The 22,686-nt window shown below is 47.4% G+C and overlaps 1 protein-coding gene across 9 annotated transcripts in view; it reads left to right on the forward strand.

Moving 5' to 3' along the window:
* Positions 1–1,121: 1,121 nt before the first annotated feature.
* Positions 1,122–22,686, forward strand: part of LOC139059127 (beta-adrenergic receptor kinase 1-like) — a 56,843-nt gene continuing 35,278 nt past the window's right edge. For 3 of the 9 annotated variants that reach the window (XR_011513938.1, XR_011513937.1, XM_070537058.1), the window contains exons 1-4: positions 1,144–1,441; positions 4,174–4,297; positions 16,282–16,500; positions 21,238–21,516. Coding sequence is in view for 3 of the 9 variants with exons in the window: in XM_070537058.1 (XP_070393159.1) it covers positions 1,440–1,441; positions 4,174–4,297; positions 16,282–16,500; positions 21,238–21,516 (624 nt within the window). In the remaining 6 variants the exon portion in view is untranslated. Of the gene's footprint in view, positions 1,442–4,173; positions 4,298–16,281; positions 16,501–21,237; positions 21,517–22,686 lie in introns of all 9 variants that reach the window. The other 6 variants (XR_011513941.1, XR_011513939.1, XR_011513940.1 and 3 more) reach the window with 4 other exon arrangements.

Raw genomic sequence — 22,686 nt, forward strand, 5'->3', positions numbered from 1 at the left:
AATCGCTCTCTGACCAATTACGGGCAGTCCAGAAGGCCCGCGATGTGGCTGAAGGGCTCGGCCTGACAGTCCCAACGTGGGAGCGGCCCGCGTCAACCTATGGCTGACCTTCAGGACCAAATAAAGTTCCTCATACCATACCATACACTCGTTTTATGCACTCATGACATGCGCCACCTGACGGGGCACGTTGGGCACGTGATGGCGCAGCCGCCCAACGAAACACGCGCTTGACCTGATGGCTGCGACGTGACGCGTGCAATGACGAACGCACTAGGCACACATTTAGCCAATTAGAACCGTGGAGCCGCCGTGTCGTCGAGGAAGTGTGTTCGTCTCGCACCCCGGAGGTCCGGATTCAGTTCCCACTCATACCGAAATTTCTTTTCAAAGGCATTAATTACTGTGTTTACAGGAACCTCCCTGGGAAAAATTGTGCATATTTGCGTCATCACACCAGCTCCCTGCAGAGTTGGGAAAGCAACCGGATGCATCATGATGAACATATTTAGAAGTAGCAGGAGTAAAGTCCCGGTTTATCTCGTGCTGGTAACAACAGCATGTGCGCAAGGAGGACGCCAGTTATGTATATTGGTAGAAGGTTGTGAAGGCTGCTTCCTGGAGTTTCAAACTTATGAAGGAAAAAGCCGGGAAACACGAACTAACATATCTTTGCAGGACACGTTCTTATTTTGCCTCTTTTATAGGTGTTTTATTTTTCTATAAGGATATCAGTAGATTATTGCAAAGATCCTTCGAAATTCTTGCGAAAGTGTACACATGATATGTCATGTGTTTCCAGTCACAATTAAAAGACCAAACGAGAAGGTATTTGCCGTTTTACTTGCTCGTTTCTGTGTCTGCCTGTTGGTACAGAACAAAATTTGGAACGCGAAATAAAACGTTCACTGAATGGTAATGACAAACGATTTGAAGTTGACGCCTGCTCTCCCGCGTCTAAGTCCCAAACAAGATGGCGCCGCCTTATGGGTATTGCGCGTGACCCGACGAGGTGGATTAGTAGCTATGGTGTTTCGCTGCTAAGCACGAGGTCAAGGAATCAAAGCCCGGCGGTGACGGTCGCATTTCGATACGGGTGGAACGCAATAACACTGGTGTGGTGTGCATTGGTCTCACGTTAAAAACCTCAGGTGGACCAAATTAAACCGCAGTCCCCCGCTGCGGCGTGCCTCGTGGCTTTGGCGCGTAAAACAGCAGAGTTAAATTTTTTGAATGGGCTATTTCTGCTAGCGCACTTCTTTTTTTTTTCGTGCACGCGCGCGCGAGCGAGAGGGAGAAAGAAGAAGGAAAGAAGAAAGAACGTGTCACGCAGGCACGATCGCATGCTGTGAGCGTTCTCCGACATCTTGGTTTCGCAGACACGCCCTTCAGTTAGCAGTTAGACCCACCGTTTCGCCGTCGCCTGCTCTTATTTAACCATGTGAGTACGCTCCTTTAATTTCTATGGGACTACCCGATAACGCTTTCTCATTTGAACGCAGTGTATGCACTCGTTCAATCCACGGAGGGCTTCGATCCTGAGGCCCGTAGGCCATAAAATGGGCGAACAAAAATGAAGCAGTTTAGCCTGACAGCGATAGCGAGGGTTGGTGTTACTCTCGAGCTCTTCGGATGGTGTTCTACACCATAACTTTTTAGCCCGTGGGGTGACTTCAGTCTCAAATTCATTGTCTGAATATATCGCTCGCGCCTTCGTTGTCGTCTTTCACAGCTGGATCCAATGTCGTTCATCATGCCAGCGTTCCCATACTAGCGGCCCGTCCTTCTGCGAAGGCGCTCACGGCACTGGTACACTGCCGGTGATTTTGGGCTCAAATTCCTTTGTCTCAAATACCACGAAATGAAAACACGTATGAAGCTGCGCTCAAATCTCGCATTAGGGAGTATCGTAATCGTCGGACATTTTTATAACCGTTTTTACTTTTCCTTCTATTTCACTCTTTACCCAACGCTGCTTCTAGAGACGTCTAGTGTTTCTTTTGCTCCTTCGTCGAGTCAGGAAGACGCCGTATTATGCACCGATTCTTTTAATTTTTCCAGTCTTTTTGCCCGTCGTCAGTGGCTGGCAGGACGCCACGCCGACGTTATTGCCCCTATCGGCCACTCGTATACCGAGGGCTGATAAAAAAATGACCAACCCTTACCCTACTGGAAAATGGGGCAAGCGAAGCTTGTCCTGCGTGCACCTGACCTTCGTCACGGTATAGTAAACAACGGGTAACGGTGCCGGATTGCTTCGGCCTCCCGCTCCCTCATCTCGGGATCTTCTCGTTGATGTCGGACAGCCTGGGCTCGGGCCGCTGTAACGGCTGGATCGGTGCGCCGACGGCGAGCCCTTTCACCGGCGAGTTCTCGCCGCCGCTCATCGAAGGCTGCCAGTTCCTTGAAGGAACGCACAACGCGTGGCCGCCCCATCCGTTTTCTGAGAATGAACGGAGACGGAGCCGGCGCATCGCGCGCGAAATCCTTTCCTGCCCTTCCCCTCCCCGGCGGAAGCAAAACGGCTCTGATTGGTTGCGCGCGTGGCGTGAGCGCGCTCCTATGCGGCTGGAATCCTCGTTAACGACTCACGCTCCGGCGCCGGCGCAGCTGTCAAATCATCAAACCGCCCTTTCCTGCAGCTGCTCTGCTCTGGGAGCAACTGTTCTTTTTTTTGCATGACCACGACAACGCCACTTGCGAGTCAATATAAGCTTCGCTCGAAAATTAACGCAATCGTACGAAAAGGATCCGTACATAAGCCACCGCAGGATTGAAAGACCGGGCTGCCGGTTCAACTAGGCAACTTTCGCGAAACGAAAATGAAGAAGCAGAGAACCTCGGTATGTGCGTGTTGAAAACCGTACTAATGTCACGGACCGCATGGTACGACGCTGCGTCAAATACGAATGTATAAGGGTTTGAAGAACAGTTGAGCTCAGTGTTAGGTATCCGAATATAGTTCAAACAAGACAACAGGCGCGCGCGCGCACACACACACGCGTACACGCACACACACCCACGAAGAAAATTAGTATAAGCGCCGCGCGTGCGCGTGGGTGTGTGTTTACTTGCGCCACTAGAGCATACCTTACGATGCCATAATCTGGCATTGCAACCGCTATACGTTTCTCATGTTTGTTAATCTATCGGCACAAAGTCACTGCTAACGAATGTCTTGTTGATGTGTAGTAATCGCGCGTGTGAGAAGTTCTTTGGCGTTGTGATTGATTGTCGATTGCGGCACAGTGGGGCGAGCGCAGTTTGTCCAACTTCTCTGCAGGGTGCTTCAGAAAGTGCGTTACAGATTCCCTAAGTGTAGAAAGGACGAGATATTTAGGCGACATTTAGGCGCCCACACGTCACCCACGCGCTGCATCTTGCGATCTCTGAATTAGCGAGGCAGTCGCGCCACACTTCGCTCCGTTTGCAACGTGCCACGCGAGACAGATTGTCCGCGCCAGCCAATATATCGCGAAATGAAAACACGTATAGAGCTGCGCTCAAATTTCGCATTAGGGAGTATCGCAATGACGGTAAATTTTTTTCTGGATAGACTTCATATCACCGAGGCATACATTTTGAAATGACCCGAAGTAGTGAGCAATTAAACAAATCAATATATTTATCATAACCGTGTGGCGAGCATGAAGTGAGCGTCACTGTCCAGCCGTGATCTCGGTCAGGTCATGCTCACTCGGCGGTGAAGCGTAAACGGTCGCGTCATTCGTGGGCGTCTGCTTACGGCGTGAAACTTGCGCTCTACCAGCAGTTCAGTGTTGACTTTTTTTTCCGTGGGGAGGCAGGGTGGAAGGGGTGAAATCAAACGGAATTTATTACGCTAGAGCAATTAGTAGTGTCGACTTTTTGCATACCTGTAAACGGCTATGAAGTATCCCGATGACGGGCTTCATGTCTTGCATTAGAAACAATCGTCTGGCTCTTTTGGTTAAAAAAGGTAATTTTTCAAACTTGTATAATTACCTTGTCTAATTGCTACCTCGTTATTTTAGCATGCGTGCTTTTTCGTAAAAGCAGTGCCGAGGAATTTGCATTTTCCGCTATGTTGGAGGTATTTCGAACGCATATTCTGAAACTCTGTATAGCCCTTTTTTTTAAAACAAAATTTTGTTAAACTTTTTCGGGACAACATTGTGTACTGAAAATTTCTAGGAGCAAGTCCTTGTCCAAGACCATCTACAGACGTCACGGCTCCCACACGAGGACACCTGATCTATCTGCGCTGCAGCCGAAAGGGATATCCGCGAAATCACCAAGACCGAATAGGCAGCCAAAGGTAATTAAGGCTTATAACTTGTTTCATAGTACGTTAAACTATGTTTAGTTGAATATTCAGGGAGCGCTTCGTAATTTTGCGAATGGAGCCTCAGTTTCATAGGGATGCTGTCTTTGCGAACCTTCTTGGAATTCGCTAGCCGTGACTGCTGCTGCTGCTGCTGCTGCTGCTGATGATGATGATGATGAGGAGGAGGAGGATGAGGATGACGGTGTCTAGCCGAATGACACGCGAAGTACAGTATGCATTTAACAAACCGACGCAAATATAGCCAACTACATTGCCCCTGCAGATATGTCGGTGGCCGGATCCATTCTCAACGAAATTATGCAGTGAGGCAACAAACTATCTAGATATCCTCACTGCTTCAAATAAACCTTTATGTACATAGTTCCTTTATTAAATCAAAGCGCTGAAAACCTTTTCCCCCTGGGTTTGGAGCGTGTGCTTGGATGATTTCTCGTCGAATAAAATGCGCCAATCTCTGAGGCTGCGACCTCGCGGTGGCGGTGGTCACGTGGGTCGCGTGTATGGAGGGTGGTTTCTGCGTCTTGCCGAGCAGGCACCTAAGCACTATGCTGCAACACAAGGTGCGGAAGATGAGCAGTTTTTTACAATTTAACTATCCGCTTCACGAAAGCTTAGCTAACATGCATGTGCGTGCCCTGAATCTGAATGATATTTAACGCGATTAGCATTCTTTGATTAGTACTTTCGACCCTCAGCGACACACCAGAATAATGCAATTGGCATTCTTAGGGTACCTCACGCGCTTTCCGTGGTCTGTCTGATCTGATCTGACTTGATCTGGTCTGATTAAATCTGATCTGATTTTACACCGACCCAGTGCCTGGCGGAAGTTGTCTACTAGATTGGGACCCAAGCTCGTGGCCGTGATGACGTCATGGTTGTTTACCCGTTGTCATTACAACTTTGCCATCCGATTTTCGTCATGCCATCATCGTCCCGCCATCGTTGCCAAACAGTCGTCGTTCCGTCGTCGTCATTTTACCTTCATCCTCGAACTCTTGTCGTGCCATCATCACGCCGCCGTTTTACCGTCATCATCATCACTTCAGCAACGTCATCGCGTCGGTTCCGTGCCTTAGTCGTCTAACCGCCTTCGTCGAACCGTCCGCTTCGTTCCTTCTTTGTACTTCTATCGTAATCATGCTGTAGTCATTCAATCATGATTATGACACCGTTCTGATGCCGTCATCGTCATTGCGTCGTAGTCGTACAGTCGCTGTCATCCATCCGTCGTTATTCCGTCGTCGTCGTGCAGTCGCGGTTGTGCCATCGCCGTCATTCCAGCTTCCTCACTCGGTCATGACTATACGGTCGTCGTCATACACTCGACGTCATACACTGGTCGTAATCCCGTTGTCCTCGTGTTGTCGACGTCAAGCTGTCGTCGGTGTAACGCTGTCTGCATTTAGGAATCATCACAGCACTGTCGTCATCGTATCGCTTTTGTCGTTTCACCACAGTCATTCCTTCGTTATTCGTTGTTAGCGGTTAAAAAATTATGGGGTTTTACGTGCCAAAACCACTTTCTGATTATGAGGCACGCCGTAGTGGAGGACTCCGGAAATTTCGACCACCTGGGGTTCTTTAACGTGCACCTGAATCTAAGCACACGGATGTTTTCGCATTTCGCCCCCATCGAAATGCGGCCGCCGTGACCGGGATTCGATCCCGCGACCTCGTGCTCAGCAGCCCAACACCATAGCCACTGAGCAACCACGGCGGGTGTTGTTAGCGGTTGTCACTGCGTCTGCGTCATACAGTCGTCGTCATGCCGCCGTGCTTACGGGCGACCTTGGCAGCAAGCCAGTGAAATAGCAAAGTTGGACGATACCGAATTATGTCGCGTATAGCCGAATCCACAGAAGTCTCAAAGTGACCGCTACATATCCTAAACAAACATGACTTAAGAAATACGGTGTGTCGCCACATTTCGTGACGTGAGTTCTGCCGTGATTTCTTATTGCTTGAGTTATAATTCTCCAAGTCTAGCTGACTCATTTTTTACCAACACCATATCTTTCCCTCGACGAAAGCTTTACATAAGTAGGGCCGCCTTGCAGTGCGTGTAAGGACGGCACTCTGGGAAATTAAGGGCACGGCCACTGCTTTTCATCATAAGGATAGCTCGAAACATCATCATCATCATCATCATCATCATCATCATCCTGGTTACGCCCACTGCAGGGCAAAGGCCTCTCCCCTACTTCTCCAACAACCCCGGTCATGTACTAATTGTGGCCATGCCGTCCCTGCAAACTTCTTAATCTCATCCGCCCACCTAACTTTCTGCCGCCCCCTGCTACGCTTCCCTTCCCTTGGAATCCAGTCCGTAACCCTTAATCACCATCGGTTATCTTCCCTCCTCATTACATGTCCTGCCCATATGCCCAATTCTTTTTCTTGATTTTAACTAAGATGTCATTAACGCGCGTTTGTTCCCTCACCCAATCTGCTCTTTTCTTATCGCTTAACGTTACACCTATCATTCTTCTTTCCATAGCTTGTTGCGTCGTCCTCAATTTGAGTAGAACCCTTTTCCTAAGCCTCCAGGTTTCTGCCCCGTAGGTAAGTACTGGTAAGACACAGCTATTATACACTTTTCTCTTGAGGGATAATGGCAACCTGCTGTTCATGATCTGAGAATGCCTGCCAAATGCACCCCAGCCCATTCTTATCCTTTTGATTATTTCCGTCTCATGATCCGGATCCTCTGTCGCTACCTGCCCTAAGTAGATGTATTCCCTTACCACTTCCAGCGCCTCGTTACCTATTGTAAATTGCTGTTATCTTCCGAGACTGTTAAACATTACTTTAGTTTTCTGCAGATTAATTTTTAGACCCAGTCTTCTGCTTTGCCTCTCCAGGTCAGTGAGCACGCATTGCAATTGGTCTCCTGAGATACTAAGCAAGGCAATATCATCAGCGAATCGCAAGTTACTAAGGTATTCTCCATTAACTTTTATCCCCAATTCTTCCCAATCCAGGTCTCTGAATACCTCATGTAAACAGGCTGTGAATAGCATTGGAGAGATCGTATCTCCCTGCCTGACGCCTTTCTTTATTGGGATTTTGTTGCTTTCTTTATGGAGGACTACGGTGGTTGTGGAGCCGCTATAGATATCTTTCAGTATTTTTACATACGGCTCGTCTACACCCTGATTCCGCAATGCCTCCATGACTGCTGAGGTTTCGACAGAATCAAACGCTTTCTCGTAATCAATGAAAGCTATATATAAGGGTTGGTTATATTCCGCACATTTCTCTATCACCTAATTGACAGTGTGAATATGGTCTGTAATTGAGTAGCCTTTACGGAATCCTGCCTGGTCCTTTGCTTGACAGAAGTCTAAGGTGTTCCTGATTCTATTTGCGATTACCTTAGTAAATAGTTTGTAGGCAACGGACAGTGAGCTGATTGGTCTATGATTTTTCAGTTCTTTGGCGTCCCCTTTCTTATGGATTAGGATTATGTTAGCGTTCTTCGAAGATTCCGGCACGCTCGAGGTCATGAGGCATTGCGTATACAGGGTGGCCACTTTCTTTAGAACAATCTGCCCACCATCTTTCAACAAATCTGCTGTTACCTGATCCTCCCCAGCTGCCTTCCCCCTTTGCATATCTCCCAAGGCGTTCTTTACTTCTTCCGGCGTTACCTGTGGGATTTCGAATTCCTCTAGACTATTTTCTCTTCCATTATCGTCGTGGGTGCCACTGGTACTGTATAAATCTATATAGAACTCCTCAACCACTTGAACTATCTCATCCATATTAGTAATGATATTGCCGGCTTTGTCTCTTAACGCATACATCTGATTCTTGCCAATTCCTAGTTTCTTCTTCACTGTTTTTAGGCTTCCTCCGTTCCTGAGAGCATGTTCAATTCTATCCATATTATACTTCGTTATGTCACCTGTCTTACGCTTGTTGATTAACTTCGAAAGTTCTGCCAGTTCTATTCTAGCTGTAGGGTTAGAGGCTTTCATACATTGGCGTTTCTTGATCAGATCTTTCGTCTCCTGCGATAGTTTACTGGTATCCTGCCTAACGGAGTTACCACCGACTTTCATTGCACACTCCTTAACGATGCCCACAAGATTGTCGTTCATTGCTTCAACACTAAGGTCCTCTTCCTGAGTTAGAGCGGAATACCTGTTCTGTAGCTTGATCTGGAATTCCTCTGTTTTCCCTCGTACCGCTAACTCATTGATCGGCTTCTTATGTACCAGTTTCTTCCGTTCCCTCCTCAAGTCTAGGCTAATTCGAGTTCTTACCATCCTGTGGTCACTGCAGTGCACCTTGCCGAGCACGCCCACATATTGTATGATGCCAAGGTTAGCGCAGAGTATGAAGTCTATTTCACTTCTAGTCTCGCCGTTCGGGCTCGTCCACGTCCACTTTCGGCTGTCCCGCTTGCGGAAGAAGGCATTCATTATCCGCATATTATTCTGTTCCGCAAACTCTACTAATAACTCTCCCGTGCTATTCCTAGTGCCTATGCCATATACCCCCAGTGCCTTGTCTCCAGCCTGCTTCTTGCCTACCTTGGCATTGAAGTCGCCCTTTAGTATGGTGTATTTAGTTTTCACTCTACCTATCGCCGATTCCACGTCTTCATAGACGCTTTCGACTTCCTGGTCATCATGACTGGATGTAGGGGCGTAGACCTGTACAACCTTCATTTTGTACCTCTTATTAAGTTTCACAACAAGACCTGCCACCCTCTCGTTAATGCTATAGAATTCCTGTATGTTACCAGCTATATTCTTATTAATCAGGAATCCGACTGCTAGTTCTCTTCTTTCGCTAAGCCCCGGTAGCACAGGACGTGCCCGCTTTTTAGCACTGTATATGCTTCTTTTGGCCTCCTAACTTCACTGAGCCCTATTATATCCCATTTACTGCCCTCTAATTCCTCCAATAGCACTGCTACACTCGCCTCACTAGATAACGTTCTAGCGTTAAACGTTTCCAGGTTCATCAAAACGTTATAGTCTCGGAATATCCACTAAGGGAAGATTTCTTGAGCACCGGGTGGCTTTAACGCTGCAATTCTTACAACATAGTGCTGAGTAGATTTAATTTAAATCAATTTCATTTGCGATAACTGCACGGAGAAATTTGATGCCCTTCAGCGTGGATATAAGGTGTTTCCCAGCTGATTTTAGACGCAACTTAAAAATTTTAGGGTGGGCTTCGGAACGCAACAGAACGCATAAAACACTCCACGCCATATATATATATATATATATTCTGGACATTTATAAGCTATTCTTTGTCATATGTCATATGTACACGATCATCATCGCTTGTGGGGATTGCTCTTGAGTGTGATCCGCGCGATCTGTGGGCGTGGTCGGTTCGCCGCATCTTCGACGTGGAATAAACGTCGTGATAACTGCTGCGCGACAATATATATATATATATATATATATATATATATATATATATATATATATATATATATATATATGTGCGTGTGTGTGTGTGTGCACATACATACACACATCCAAGCGCTTCCTTTCAAGCGGACATATGTACCAAAAAAGAGGACTTTGCATCGAACTGTGAAAAATCTTCGTAACGACTTACTACGACAGCGTTATCGTCCCTGCGTTATCAGCGGTGCGATTAGAAAAATACGCAACCTTGATCGTCATGAGGTTAGCAACAGCGAACCAGCTTCCCCAGATTCACGGACTTATCCTCAAGTGTGCAGCATCAACTCCTAACACAAATCGTATCCTCCGGAAACTTCATGACATACTCTAACAGATCGTGAAAATGCGCTGAGTTGTTCCTGAACCTACGGGGGTGGTATACGGCAGGGTCACCAACCTCTGAGATATTGTCACGTCCTCCGAAATTAACTCGGCTAATATTAAAGGCTGCGCACCATGCGGAAAACTTCGATGCGAACTATGATCCATGATAAGTAGCGGTAATGTTACCAACAGCACCGCGTCTTCATTTTCTTTAGAAATCTAGGGAGACTACAACTGCGACACTCGTAACTTTGTATATCTCCTGGAATGTGCAATTGCCGCGCAGAATACATCGGACAAGCGGTAACCCCTTTTGCGCTACTGTTTAATAATCACAAATCGTATGTAAAATCTAGACTGCAGCTCTCCCACTTTCCAAATAGGGGAACACACTAGGCCATCCTTTCGAAAAATTCAAAGTCGCTATTTTGAAATCGCGGCTCTCCACTCACTACAACAGAGAACTTTGCGAGTCTTTCCCAATACACAAGATCAGCGCACTTTCTAGGCGAAATAACGATAGCATAGGCAGGCTGACGTGTATGCTCAAGTAGCAAGATATATGTTCCAATATTACCGGCATGTTCGGTGGATCAATGAATATTTCCCTGTCTGTTTTATGCACTTACTAACGGTTATATATGGTATATAATGTATAGCATGTTTATGAAGCTGTATGCACAGTTCCACATCGTTTATTAGGGATTATTCTCGCCCTTCTGTTATATATCGAGGTTTATTATTGCACCTTGTGTAATTTTTCATCGATCTTTTATTTTATTTTTCATACACGCATAGACTATAAAAGACAGTTCGTCCGCAATCACAAAAGGTGCCACGTACCTGTGCAAAGAATACAATGAAATGCAGCTCGCGGAACTGGGAAGTTAGTAGAGGTCACATGATGGGTGTGATATAACCAAGTGGCGTTGTATTGACCGTCTTCGGGGTGTCACAGAAGTTGCAGTAAGGTCAAACAAAGAAGGAGAGAAACACTCTCCTGGCCAAGATAAGTGGCTCCTGAGAAAGGAAGCTATCTTCTACAGCCCTCAAGGGAGCTTGACCCAGCGCTTGCTGCGACCACTCGCATGCCCTATGCTAACAAGCGACCCTTCTCCCACTGCATTCCAATGGCAGCGTCTTTCCATGTTATGTTTCTCCCGCCCCCTCCCACGTGGATGCTACTGAATGTGTGCCTGTTGGTATCCATGACGTCGTACGTTTTTTTCTTTCTTTTTATATGCTTCACGCTTACAGAGAAAAGGTATAAGTTGAGCTTTGGGTGCTTGAAATCGCGCACTCTTGATGAAGGCCGGACCTCGGCCGATACGTCGAAGTTGAATGTTTGCTTTCCCTTTTAACGCGATAGCGCTAGGGGCCCCGTGTCGCACAAAATCCAGCGTCGGGCGACGCTTCGGCAAAAAGAATTTCGAACCAAATTCCGAACTACGCGTACCCAACCACTCTTCTATACCACCAAAGTTGCTTACACCTTGCCTTTCATTCTTTACAAAGTTATTCCTGGAAATTTTGAGAAGGGCAGCCCACAAACAAAATAATAAAAAAAGAAACACCAACAGTGCCCATATTTGTTATGTTAGCTCTCCTTAGACTGAAATATTAGAAGTGCGAAACAATAACAGGAGTTCGACCCACGCAAGAGGCTGCGTTTCTACCAAAAATCATGCCTTCGTGCATATGTTCACCGCCAGCTTTTCCCAGTAAACGTTACAGTTACATAAGCTGCAGTTGCCGGGAAGCATGAAAAGCAGTCAGGGGTCTTCGAATTTTATCGCGTGCCACTCTTAAAGGCGAAGCGTAAGTGTCCTTGAAATTTTTATATGTGCGGCTGCACTTCTTTAAATTTACCACACACGTATTATTTATCATAATAAATGTTTATTAACATTCATAATTATGTAATAATCATATATATATATATATATATATATATATATATATATATATATATATATATATATATATAGTCGCGTTATGTTCGGTTGTAAAGTTAAGAGTATGTGATTTCTAAGTCTTCAAAGTTAGGGAAAGAGATCCAATGAGAATGTTGTGAAGCGTTCTAGGAAACATCCGATTCGGCATTTGCCTTCTCATTACGCAACCGTCTCCCGCGTCATAGGTAAAGCCATAAAAATTGTTACATATCTATATCATATGAATGATGGCCGGTTCGCCCAAGGGGTGAACTGTTAGCATCTATTGACAGCGGTAACAATGCTTAGCTCTGCGCGCGGACTCCTTGGACGGGGTTAGAAATATAGGCGTATGCGAAATGTTGTTGCGGCGCCATCACGCGGGGCAGCTGCTGCTGGTTAGCAGGAGCAGCGTCCTGGCGTCCTGGCATCATACCAGGCCCCTCACAGCGCTTGCGTTGGTGCGGAGGATCGCCAGCGGCGTTGCAGGCGTCGAACATCTGGGGAACCTCAGTGAAAGACTTGCACGTACGCCCTCCCACGGACATCAGTGGGCCTATTCACAGCGTCCAGTGGAATATTGGATGACGTCAGTTTGACGTCAGCTATACTTCCGCTCCGCTCAGAGCATTGCAGGTACACACAGAGCAGGGACGCTGTAGTTATAGTACTGACGCGCATAACGCTGCCCTGGCTCCGCCACCGCGTCGATTGAACGTAGCGTTTACGGTGCTTTGACTTCGCTTTGTCGTTTTTGCCGCCAAACACACGCATGCGCGGTTTATAGGGCACGCACGACTACGCCGACGCCGGGGTTTCGCAATAAAATAGAGGTCACAATTGGCTTGGTCGCGCCTGGGTCATTCCACGCGGAGTGTCCCATACCTGTCGCTTGACCATCTCTGAGTTTGCTTTATTAAAAAATCATGGCTATTTAGTACCTTGCTCAGTGATCTCCTAGATATTGCTGAAAAGTACATTCCTTTCATGTGATGCGCATTCAAAATTTTCTCAAATACCTAAAACATTGGTCTTTAAAAATTAAAGATACCAAAATAATTTTAGTGCAAAACGCATCATAACTTCGCCTACTGAACCTAAAAGCCTTCGTATTCAATATGTAAAAGTTCTTATTAAAATAAATTCTGGGGTATTATGCGGCGAAACCACGATCTGAATATGAAGCACGCCGTAATGAGGGACTTCGGGTCAATTTTGAACATCTGGGTTTTTTGAATGGGTACTTAATGTACAATACACGGGTGTCTTGCATCACCCCCCCCCCCCCCCCCTTGAAATGCGGCTGCCTCGGCCGGTGCTTATTGGCAACTTCAGTCAGAAAATATGGTTTCGGATTTCCGAATTAGAAAAATCTACCCATTCGGCCATTTTTTTTCTAGCAAAATTACTATTGATTGTAGTTGTTTTAATGGACTGTCCCAGGTAAGATTTTTTTTTTCGAAATAACATGGCAAGCATAAAAAAATCAATTGAGGAAAACTAAGACATCCACACAATCGTAGAAACTGCTATAAAGGAGACCATATGGGTACCTCGAAAGAAAAGCCTCGCAGTTGAAGAAAAATTTGCCGTGGTACCGGACTCAAACCCGGGACCACCAACTTTCCGGGGCAGCCGCTCTACCATCTGAGCTAACCAGGCGGCTAGCAGGTAGCGGGGCGAAGTCGAATTTGTCAAATTCGAAGCAAAGGCAACCGTATGACGTGATAGTCCTGCGGAAGCGCGCGAGGTGGAGAGAAGTAATTAATTAAGGGAAATTGAGACATCCACACAATCGTAGCAATTGCTATAAAGGAAACCCATATGGATTCCTCCAAAGAAAAGTCTCGCACTTGAAGAAAAATTCGCCCTGTTCCGGGACTCTAACTTGGGACCACCGCCTTACCGGGGCAGCCACTCCACCATCTGAGATAACCAGGCGGCTAGCAGACGGCAGGGCGGAATTCAGGGCCCGGCCAGCTCTCGGTGAACTCTCGGTGGTCTAAATTAATCCAGAGTCGTTCACTACGGCGTGTGCCTCGTAATCATGTATCGTGTTGGCATGTTAAAACCCCATATTTTTTTTAATTCCTGCTTCCAACTGTGAGCATTGGATCATAAGGAAACCTACATTCTGGCGCTGCGTGCGGGCTGGTGAAATTTTATGACTGTCATGACGCAATGGTGTCAGAAACATCACTGTGCTGCAGGAACCTTCAAAAAGAAACGTACCATAGTAGTTTCGCGTTGATTTTGTCGCTGTTTCGCTCACGTCAGCCGCCTAGATTCTAGCTCTCGTGCTGTAGTAAAACGCAACGGGAAAAGGGCCGCTATAATGTAACGATTCCATTCCATTACAATTTTTTTTTTCGTGTGTCATCAGTCAACATAGCGGCGCTCCATCCAGCCACATTAGAGACATTTAGCGTGTCCGGTATGGGGAACCAGCGCTGGAGTTTTCACGGCGCCTGCAGCGCCCCCCTGGCGGTCAGAACGTGCACAATGCAGCCTCCCCCGCGGACGAAAATTGCGTTGCGTGCCCTTAAAGTCGAAGGAAAACAAAAGGGCGCCGACGATACTGTTGCGTATACAAGTGCCACAACTAAGTCGGGATGAGGGAGGATGTATCCTTCTGCGTCTTTCCATCTAAACCCTACGAACAAGAACGGAGGCGGCGTTGGATCCAAGCAGTCAGGCGAGCGGAGTAAGCTCCCGTCTTGTCGCCTTGTCAAGCGGTGTCGGGCTGGTTTCTAAATCAGATTTCGCGTGTATCCTTGGTTTATTCGATAGTGAAGACGGTCAGCCATGGAAGACAGTACCAAACAGCAGAATCTGCAGTCGGTATTTCGTCGGAAACAACATGAGCAATAGCATGCACCACCCGGCATATGTACCATTTTTCCTTCGCAATGCCACCGGCAAGCCCCTTCCAACGCCACCGCACCAAGTGAACGATACGAAAGGTAAAAATTATCCATTCATTGCCAATAATTATGTGGGAGGGAAGCTGCCCTGTAATACGAGTTGTATGCGCATAGTGGCGGCGCACGCGCGACTAAGCCACCTATGTGTTTATAAAAATGCGCATGCGGATGAGGACTCGGCGCTGAGATGCATCGGGCAAATTTATGTATTTAGTGCTAAATGTAGCCAGGATTGTTACGGATCAAGCAGCGGAGCACTCAAACCTTTGCTTTCGCGAGTCAGCTGATGCGATAAAGCTTTCTTCTCCATTGACTGCTGTGGCGAAGTAACATCAGAATTTTTTGTCTAGCCAGAGAAATATGGAATATCTTCAGGCCAACGAATACTTACGAAACCATAGCGCAGCACGACCGGAGCCATAACTGCTAGATTTGCGAGGCAGGCAGCCACGCAAGCATGGCATCGATACACGACGCAACCGTTAAAGAAACACACGTGCTCGCCGCGACGCACTGTGAAAAATATATAAAGCTTAAAAAGCTTCTTTCGTCATTTCTTCACTTGATGGCGCTAGTTTCTTTACAAAAACTCCAAAACTCCACGCGAAAACGGAACATACGAAGTACAATACGGCTGCGTATGTGTGTGTGTCGTCTGGTTGTGTGGCTGGAATATGCCGCGTTTCGTCGCCAGGGCGGCGTGCAACGCACTCTTTTCGACGCGCCGCCTATCCAGCGCTGGTTCCCCATACCGGCAAGCGCGGGCGGTTTGCCGGTTTAGCGGGCGCGTAAGCGTGAGCGGTCAGATTAGTGGCGCTAGCTGGTGGCGCAAAGCTCAACCACACAAACACAAAGCTAATTACTATATTCTGCTTAGCTGCTGGTGTCAATTTTCGACAGTGGCGTAATCGTGTTCACAATTACGCGGCTGCCAATAATTTGCACTAGCAGCGAAGCAGGATATAGTGAGTTACTGCAATTTTAGCCCTGTGTTTGTGTGGTTGAACTCTACGCTACCAGGCGGCTGCACCGCTCTGGCCGCTCACGTTTACGCCCCCGCAAATCCGGTAATACGCCCAAACCACTCCCGTTTACCGGAATAGCGGACAGGCTAACAGTCTCTATTATCGCCAGGGACGGCCGACCGTGAATGGTAGATGATAAGGAGCGGGATACGGAGCGACGACTCCTTATACATTGTCTCGGTCTAGATGTCACAAACGGTGAGCGCTACGTTATTAATGCCTACGTCTTCCAGTATTACGTCTGCGCTGTGCCAGCATGGTAAGTTGCCCGTCTGCCATGTGAAGGCTGTGTGGTGCTTCGCTTTACAGCAAGGCCATCCGAACCAGCAGCAGGAGTCCGCGCCCGAAGAGGTCTCGGTCTTCGACACAAGGTCGACGCCCTTCTCTCCTTCCGATGGAGTATGCTTGCCCTTGCCCATGTCGCCTAGAGCGCACCGTGAAATCGACGTCTCGACTTTGCACTCGTCCACGATCGCTTCGTCGATTGTGAACGAGTCCGTGGACTTCCAGCAGGCGCAGTTCCTGCACGTGAGTACGCTTTTTTAAGTTCGTAAAACGATTGCAGCTGCTTCGTCGGTGAACACTTTTGACCTGTTACTAACCGTACGATCTGACTACTGCGAAATGCTGCTATCGTGCAGTATTATCATACTGCTATAATATTATTGGAGAATTGACGTGGGTGTCCAATTAGTAAACGCACGCTGCAAATATCTTTAACAAAAGTGGTCTGTTATTTCCTGACGTTTATTTTGCTAATGCGTTAGTGTCATGATATGTCTAATAAGGCGAACAGTATTCTTTGACTACTTCAGCAGTTTTAAATCTGTCTGCCTCTCTCTCCATATATATATATATAATCATAATCATGCATATATAACGCCAACAGACAATGAAGCCAAGGAAAGTATAGGGGAAATCAGCTGCGGTTGAAATTGCAATGTAGAGAATATTAAAGGAAATGGGAAATGAAAGTGGACGAAAAGGCAACTTGTCGCCGGTGGGGGACGTAACCACAACCACCGATACGCGCGTGCGTTTCACTACCAAATGTGCTATGGCGACGGCTATCAATCCGTCCGCGATATATATAATATATATGTGACATGACGAGAGTCTAATGGCGAATCTGTAGTGAAGGCGATTGAACGACCACGACGGGGCATCACTATGGCGGTGTGACAAAGAATGCAAAATGACTGTATGACGAATGGCGTGACAATGGCGGCATAACGAGTATCGGGTGACAAAGCTAAAGAAAATTATGGGGCTTTACGTGCCAAAACCACTTTCTGATTATGAGGCACGCCGTAGCTGAGGACTCCGGAAATTTCGACCACCTGGGGTTCTTTAACGTGCACCTGAATCTAAGTACACGGGTGTTCTCGCATTTCGCCCCCATCGAAATGCGGCCGCCGTGGCCGGGATTCGATCCCGCGACCTCGTGCTCAGCAGCCTAACACCATAGCCACTGAGCAATCAAGGCGGGTGGTGACAAAGCTAGAATTACGGCGATGCAACACCCTCTACTCCGACCCATCAGTACTATGATATCTTGCGCCACTAGGTGTGTGCTTGGGGTCGTGATGCTGTCGTAGTTGCATCGTCGACATTCCTGATTTTGTCATCCGACTCTCGTAATGTCATCGTCATCACGCCATCTTCGTCACACAGTCTTCGTTATGTCGTCGTCGCTTTGTACTTTTATCATTGTCATCACTTCAGTTAGATTATCCCATTGTCGTCATGCGGTCGTCATACCATTTCTCTCGTTCCATCGACGTCGGTGTTTCTTCGTTAATGTATATAATCGTACTGTCGTTACTCAATCGTGATTATGCAGCCCTTTTCATGCCATCATATTCGGGCAGTCGATATCGTACTTCAATTGCCAGACCGTCGTCGTAATGGCGTCCTGGTCGTGCCATCATTCTTACTCCAGTTCCATCATTCGACTCTCGTCAAGCCGTCACGTTCTCACCATCGTCGTCATACAGGTTCCATGATACAATCACCGTCACATGATTGTAAACAAACACTGGTCGTCATTCCATTGCCCTTATGCGTAATGCCGTCGTGGTCGTGCCATCATTGTTACCCCAGTTCCATCATTCGACTCTCGTCAAGCCGTCACGTTCTCACCATCGTCGTCGTACAGGTTCCATGATACAATCACCGTCACATGATTGTAAACAAACACTTGTCGTCATTCCATTGCCCTTATGCGTAATGCCGTCGTGGTCGTGCCATCATTGTTACTCCAGTTCCATCATTCGACTCTCGTCAAGCCGTCACCTTCTCACCATCGTCGTCATACAGGTTCCATGATACAATCACCGTCACATGATTGTAAACAAACACTTGTCGTCATTCCATTGCCCTTATGCGTAATGCCGTCGTGGTCGTGCCATCATTGTTACTCCAGTTCCATCATTCGACTCTCGTCAAGCCGTCATCTTCTCACCATCGTCGTCATACAGGTTCCATGATACAATCACCGTCACATGATTGTAAACAAACACTTGTCGTCATTCCATTGCCCTTATGCGTAATGCCGTCGTGGTCGTGCCATCATGTTACTCCAGTTCCATCATTCGACTCTCGTCAAGCCGTCACCTTCTCACCATCGTCGTCATACAGGTTCCATGATACAATCACCGTCACATGATTGTAAACAAACACTTGTCGTCATTCCATTGCCCTTATGCGTAATGCCGTCGTGGTCGTGCCATCATTGTTACTCCAGTTCCATCATTCGATTCTCGTCAAGCCGTCACCTTCTCACCATCGTCGTCATACAGGTTCCATGATACAATCACCGTCACATGATTGTAAACAAACACTTGTCGTCATTCCATTGCCCTTATGCGTAATGCCGTCGTGGTCGTGCCATCATTGTTACTCCAGTTCCATCATTCGACTCTCGTCAAGCCGTCACCTTCTCACCATCGTCGTCATACAGGTTCCATGATACAATGACCGTCACATGATTGTAAACAAACACTTGTCGTCATTCCATTGCCCTTATGCGTAATGCCGTCGTGGTCGTGCCATCATTGTTACTCCAGTTCCATCATTCGACTCTCGTCATGCCGTCATCTTCTCACCATCGTCGTCATACAGGTTCCACGATACAATCATCGTCACATGATTGTAAACAAACACTTGTCGTCATTCCATTGCCATTAGGCCGTTGTCGTGCCAGCGCCATCGTGAAGGTGCCTTCAGGAACATGATCTGCCGCTACATTGCTTGATTGCTATTCGCATTACCATCGGCAGTCATCATGAGATGAGTTCTGCCGTAATTTTCTTCTTTTTTTGATGATGCTGAGTTAGACGAGTTCCGTGCCACTTTCCTGAACAACTAATTGTGGACGATTACTTGACAAATGCACAATCTTCTGTAATTGTTCGAAACGCCTATGGGATCAGTGTTTCTATTTCTGCCCTTGATATCACTGATATAAACTGCAGTATGGGCCACTTGCGCCGTAGCGCAGTATTGAGGCCCTTGATGACGTATGGTGATGTGTTGGCATGACGCCTGTCGTGTTTCGTGTACTCATGCGCGCTATGAAAAGTTACACAGTGTATAACTCAGTACGTGCTAAGAGATTCAGCGAACTCGATGCTCATTCATGCAACAAACCTGCTGACCTAGTTAACGAACTCTACGGTTATAAGTTAGCTGTTGCTAGCCTTTTGTTAGTAACTGTTTCCGGGTTTTCTTTAGTACCACTGCCTCTTCACGCATCAATGTGGTTCAGGGATGGCGGCGTCCTGCTGCATAGCCCGAATTCAAGGGCGCTATTGCCGCGTCCGCGGCGGCAGTATTTCGATGAGGGCTGAACGCGAAAAATGCTCGTGTACTGACATATTGGTCCAAATTGACCCAGAGGATCCTGATATGCGGCGTCCCCTATAGCCTAAATTTCGATTTTGGATCTAAATAGAACGGTGAATACCAGCTTGAGTAATAGTGAATAAAGTTCGGTGCGAATCGGTAAGGCACTTTTACTCGAAACTACGCCCACTCACACAAAATATGAAAAGAGAGCACTCGGCAGATTTCAACAGTTCTTGTCGCTCTAAACTCATCTACTGCGACAGCAGCAGCCTTTCAAAGCGGATACCGCATTTCCTCAAGAACTTCAATTCGATGCCCACAACACCGTCTCTGATGCCCACAACACCGTGTCTGTTGCATCTTTCAAAATTCATGCGCAGACATCACCAGCCTCGAAGGTTGTTTGTGGAACACGAAGAAAGTGCCATGTCGCAGTCGTTAGCTAGTGCAGCTCTCAGCTGCACATTGCCGCAAAAGCACATGCATTCCATTAGCATTAGCGGGCAAAGTTTCAATGTTCTGCCATATCTGTGGCGAGGGAATAGCTAATGATGAGGAAGTGGGCGGATTTCTGTCCAGTTATCATAGCATGAAAAAAGGGGTGTCCAAATCCATGCCCTAGAGACAGTTTCCTCTGAGTAATACGCACAAAATACGAAGGCCATGCTTTTGCTGGTGGCATACACCGTAAGTCAATGTGCAGCTGGAAATACGTCATGACCGCTATCTTTTGCTACAACCTTCTTATTGTTATATCTGCTCGTTGGAAAAGATACCTGAATAACCTAATCTGGTAGCGTCAAAGTTGAAGAACCATGCGGTCATTGCCTGTAATTATGCGTGATCAGTAGCATCATCACCAAAAAGCCCTAATATATCTGACGAATTCAGCATTAATATAACCTAATAAACGTATGCAATATTTAAAAGCACAGTCGGGCCGAGACGCTGGTGTCATGGTGATTCCATGAATAGACCTGCTCGTTTCACTCAGTTAACATTCTTTAGGGGGTACTAAATAAAGGGAGTAAATACGCAGGAATAATTTAGTATTAACCGAATATTTTGCCTGCGGCACAAAATCTTACATTCCTGCACATGAAAAGACAGAGGGGGACAACGTATCTGTGTGCATGGCGGGTGCGTATAGCCGATTTACTTGAAGGTTATGGCTGGTGCGATAATAGTGCTACGTCTCGAAGATGTCACAGAAAAACACCATGACGCCATCTTCCGTTTACACGGGAACAGTGACGTACTCAGCAAAAACTCGTGACTACACCAACCAAATTAGCACGGAGCTCACCTGAACTAACATGGACTCGACCCGATAGGTGAAAGCAGTGTCGGGCCGACCCCGTCGCGGCATGTCGACACCATGATGAACGGATCCTCTCTCTGTCCATTGTCGCGCAGATACCGTCGATGCTGCGCGACAGCATGTCGCCGCAGCAGCGCGAGGTGTACCGGGACTTCCAGCAGGAACCATCGGCGTTCTCCAGCTCTCGCCAGTTCACGATCCCCCGCGAGAAGTTGCACGACCCCGAGGTTCGGGCCTCGCTGCGCCCCTACGTCGAGTCCGTCATCGAGCAGGCGGTCGAGTGCGCCAAGGTCATCACCACCTGTGCCCTCAGCGAGTCGCAGTCACGGCCCAGCACGCTGCACAAGTGGGATCCCAAGTCCAGCGTCCGAAACGTCAGTCGGCGAGTCCGCGGGGCCTAAGCGGGCCCGGGAGTCGTTTATCTTTTTTTTGGACCATGCAGATTTTTAAAATATTGCCTGTAACGAATGGCGTAATCGTATTCCTTCAGCTGGATTACTCGTAGCGGCAGAAATTACTCGCAGGAGAAATCCAAATGCATAATTCACTAATCAAGAAAGATTCACTAAATCATTTTTGTCATCACATGCTTTACGGCACATATCTCAATTTACAAGTTGTAGCTTTCTAAGGCACAACCACTTAAGTAAATATTGAGGATGGCACTGGTTTTGAGGTTTGCGCCGTCATATTTGCGGTAGATAGGCACTGTTGTTCCACTTACTTTTTAAAGCGAAGCTTTCTTTGCCTCTTCCTTCGACTTTCCCACTGCTGCTACTGCTGCTGCTGCCGTGGCCGCTGTGGCTGCTGCTGTCCGGCGCACCACGTCGGGAGGTGATTCAGAGCATGTGTATACATGACTGGAGTGAGAGAGGAGACTGGAGGAACTCGTTTTCTCCCCACCGCGTCGAATGTGCACAATGCCCTATGGAGTTCCCTGGCCGTCGCGACATTGGCCTCTTGACAGGTGCAATTATACGTGACTCCCCTCAGAAGCATTTACAGAAACTGCAGCGCTTCCCTTTCTACTAAGGTGCGAGTCCAGCGGGGACGTAAGGAGAAGAGGCAGTTCCCATACAAGGGAGCGGGGGGGGGGGGGGGGAGAGGTTACATGTGAAGGCAAGGAAACCGTACTACTGTACGACAGTGGTTGCGGGGAAACTGGATAAGCTTAAAGGGAAGCTGAAGAGTCTGTCGAATTCAATAAGACGCTCATATACGGATGCCGGAACCTTATAAACCATGTAGGTCAAATTTGGGTTTTTGTTTTCAAATAGGAGCGACGTAATCGTCGGTTGAAATTGCGCTGTAGCTCCGCCCCCCGTCGAATGCCGCGCGCTGCTGCTGACGCTGACGATGCGAGCGGAGACCGGAAACCGCGGTGTTGTGACGTTAACTTTAGTGTTTTGCTCCTTCGCAGCCTGCGCGACCGTGCCTGACCGTGCTTGTTTCTGCGTGCGTGCCGTCGTAATCTGCTTCGATCGACCCTGCATTTCTTTGTTGGTGCGTCTGTGTGTATGTAGAGTGGTGGTCAACGTGCGCAG

The sequence above is a fragment of the Dermacentor albipictus genome, chromosome 4 (assembly GCF_038994185.2).
Source record: "Dermacentor albipictus isolate Rhodes 1998 colony chromosome 4, USDA_Dalb.pri_finalv2, whole genome shotgun sequence".
Taxonomy (NCBI): Eukaryota; Metazoa; Arthropoda; class Arachnida; order Ixodida; family Ixodidae; genus Dermacentor; species Dermacentor albipictus.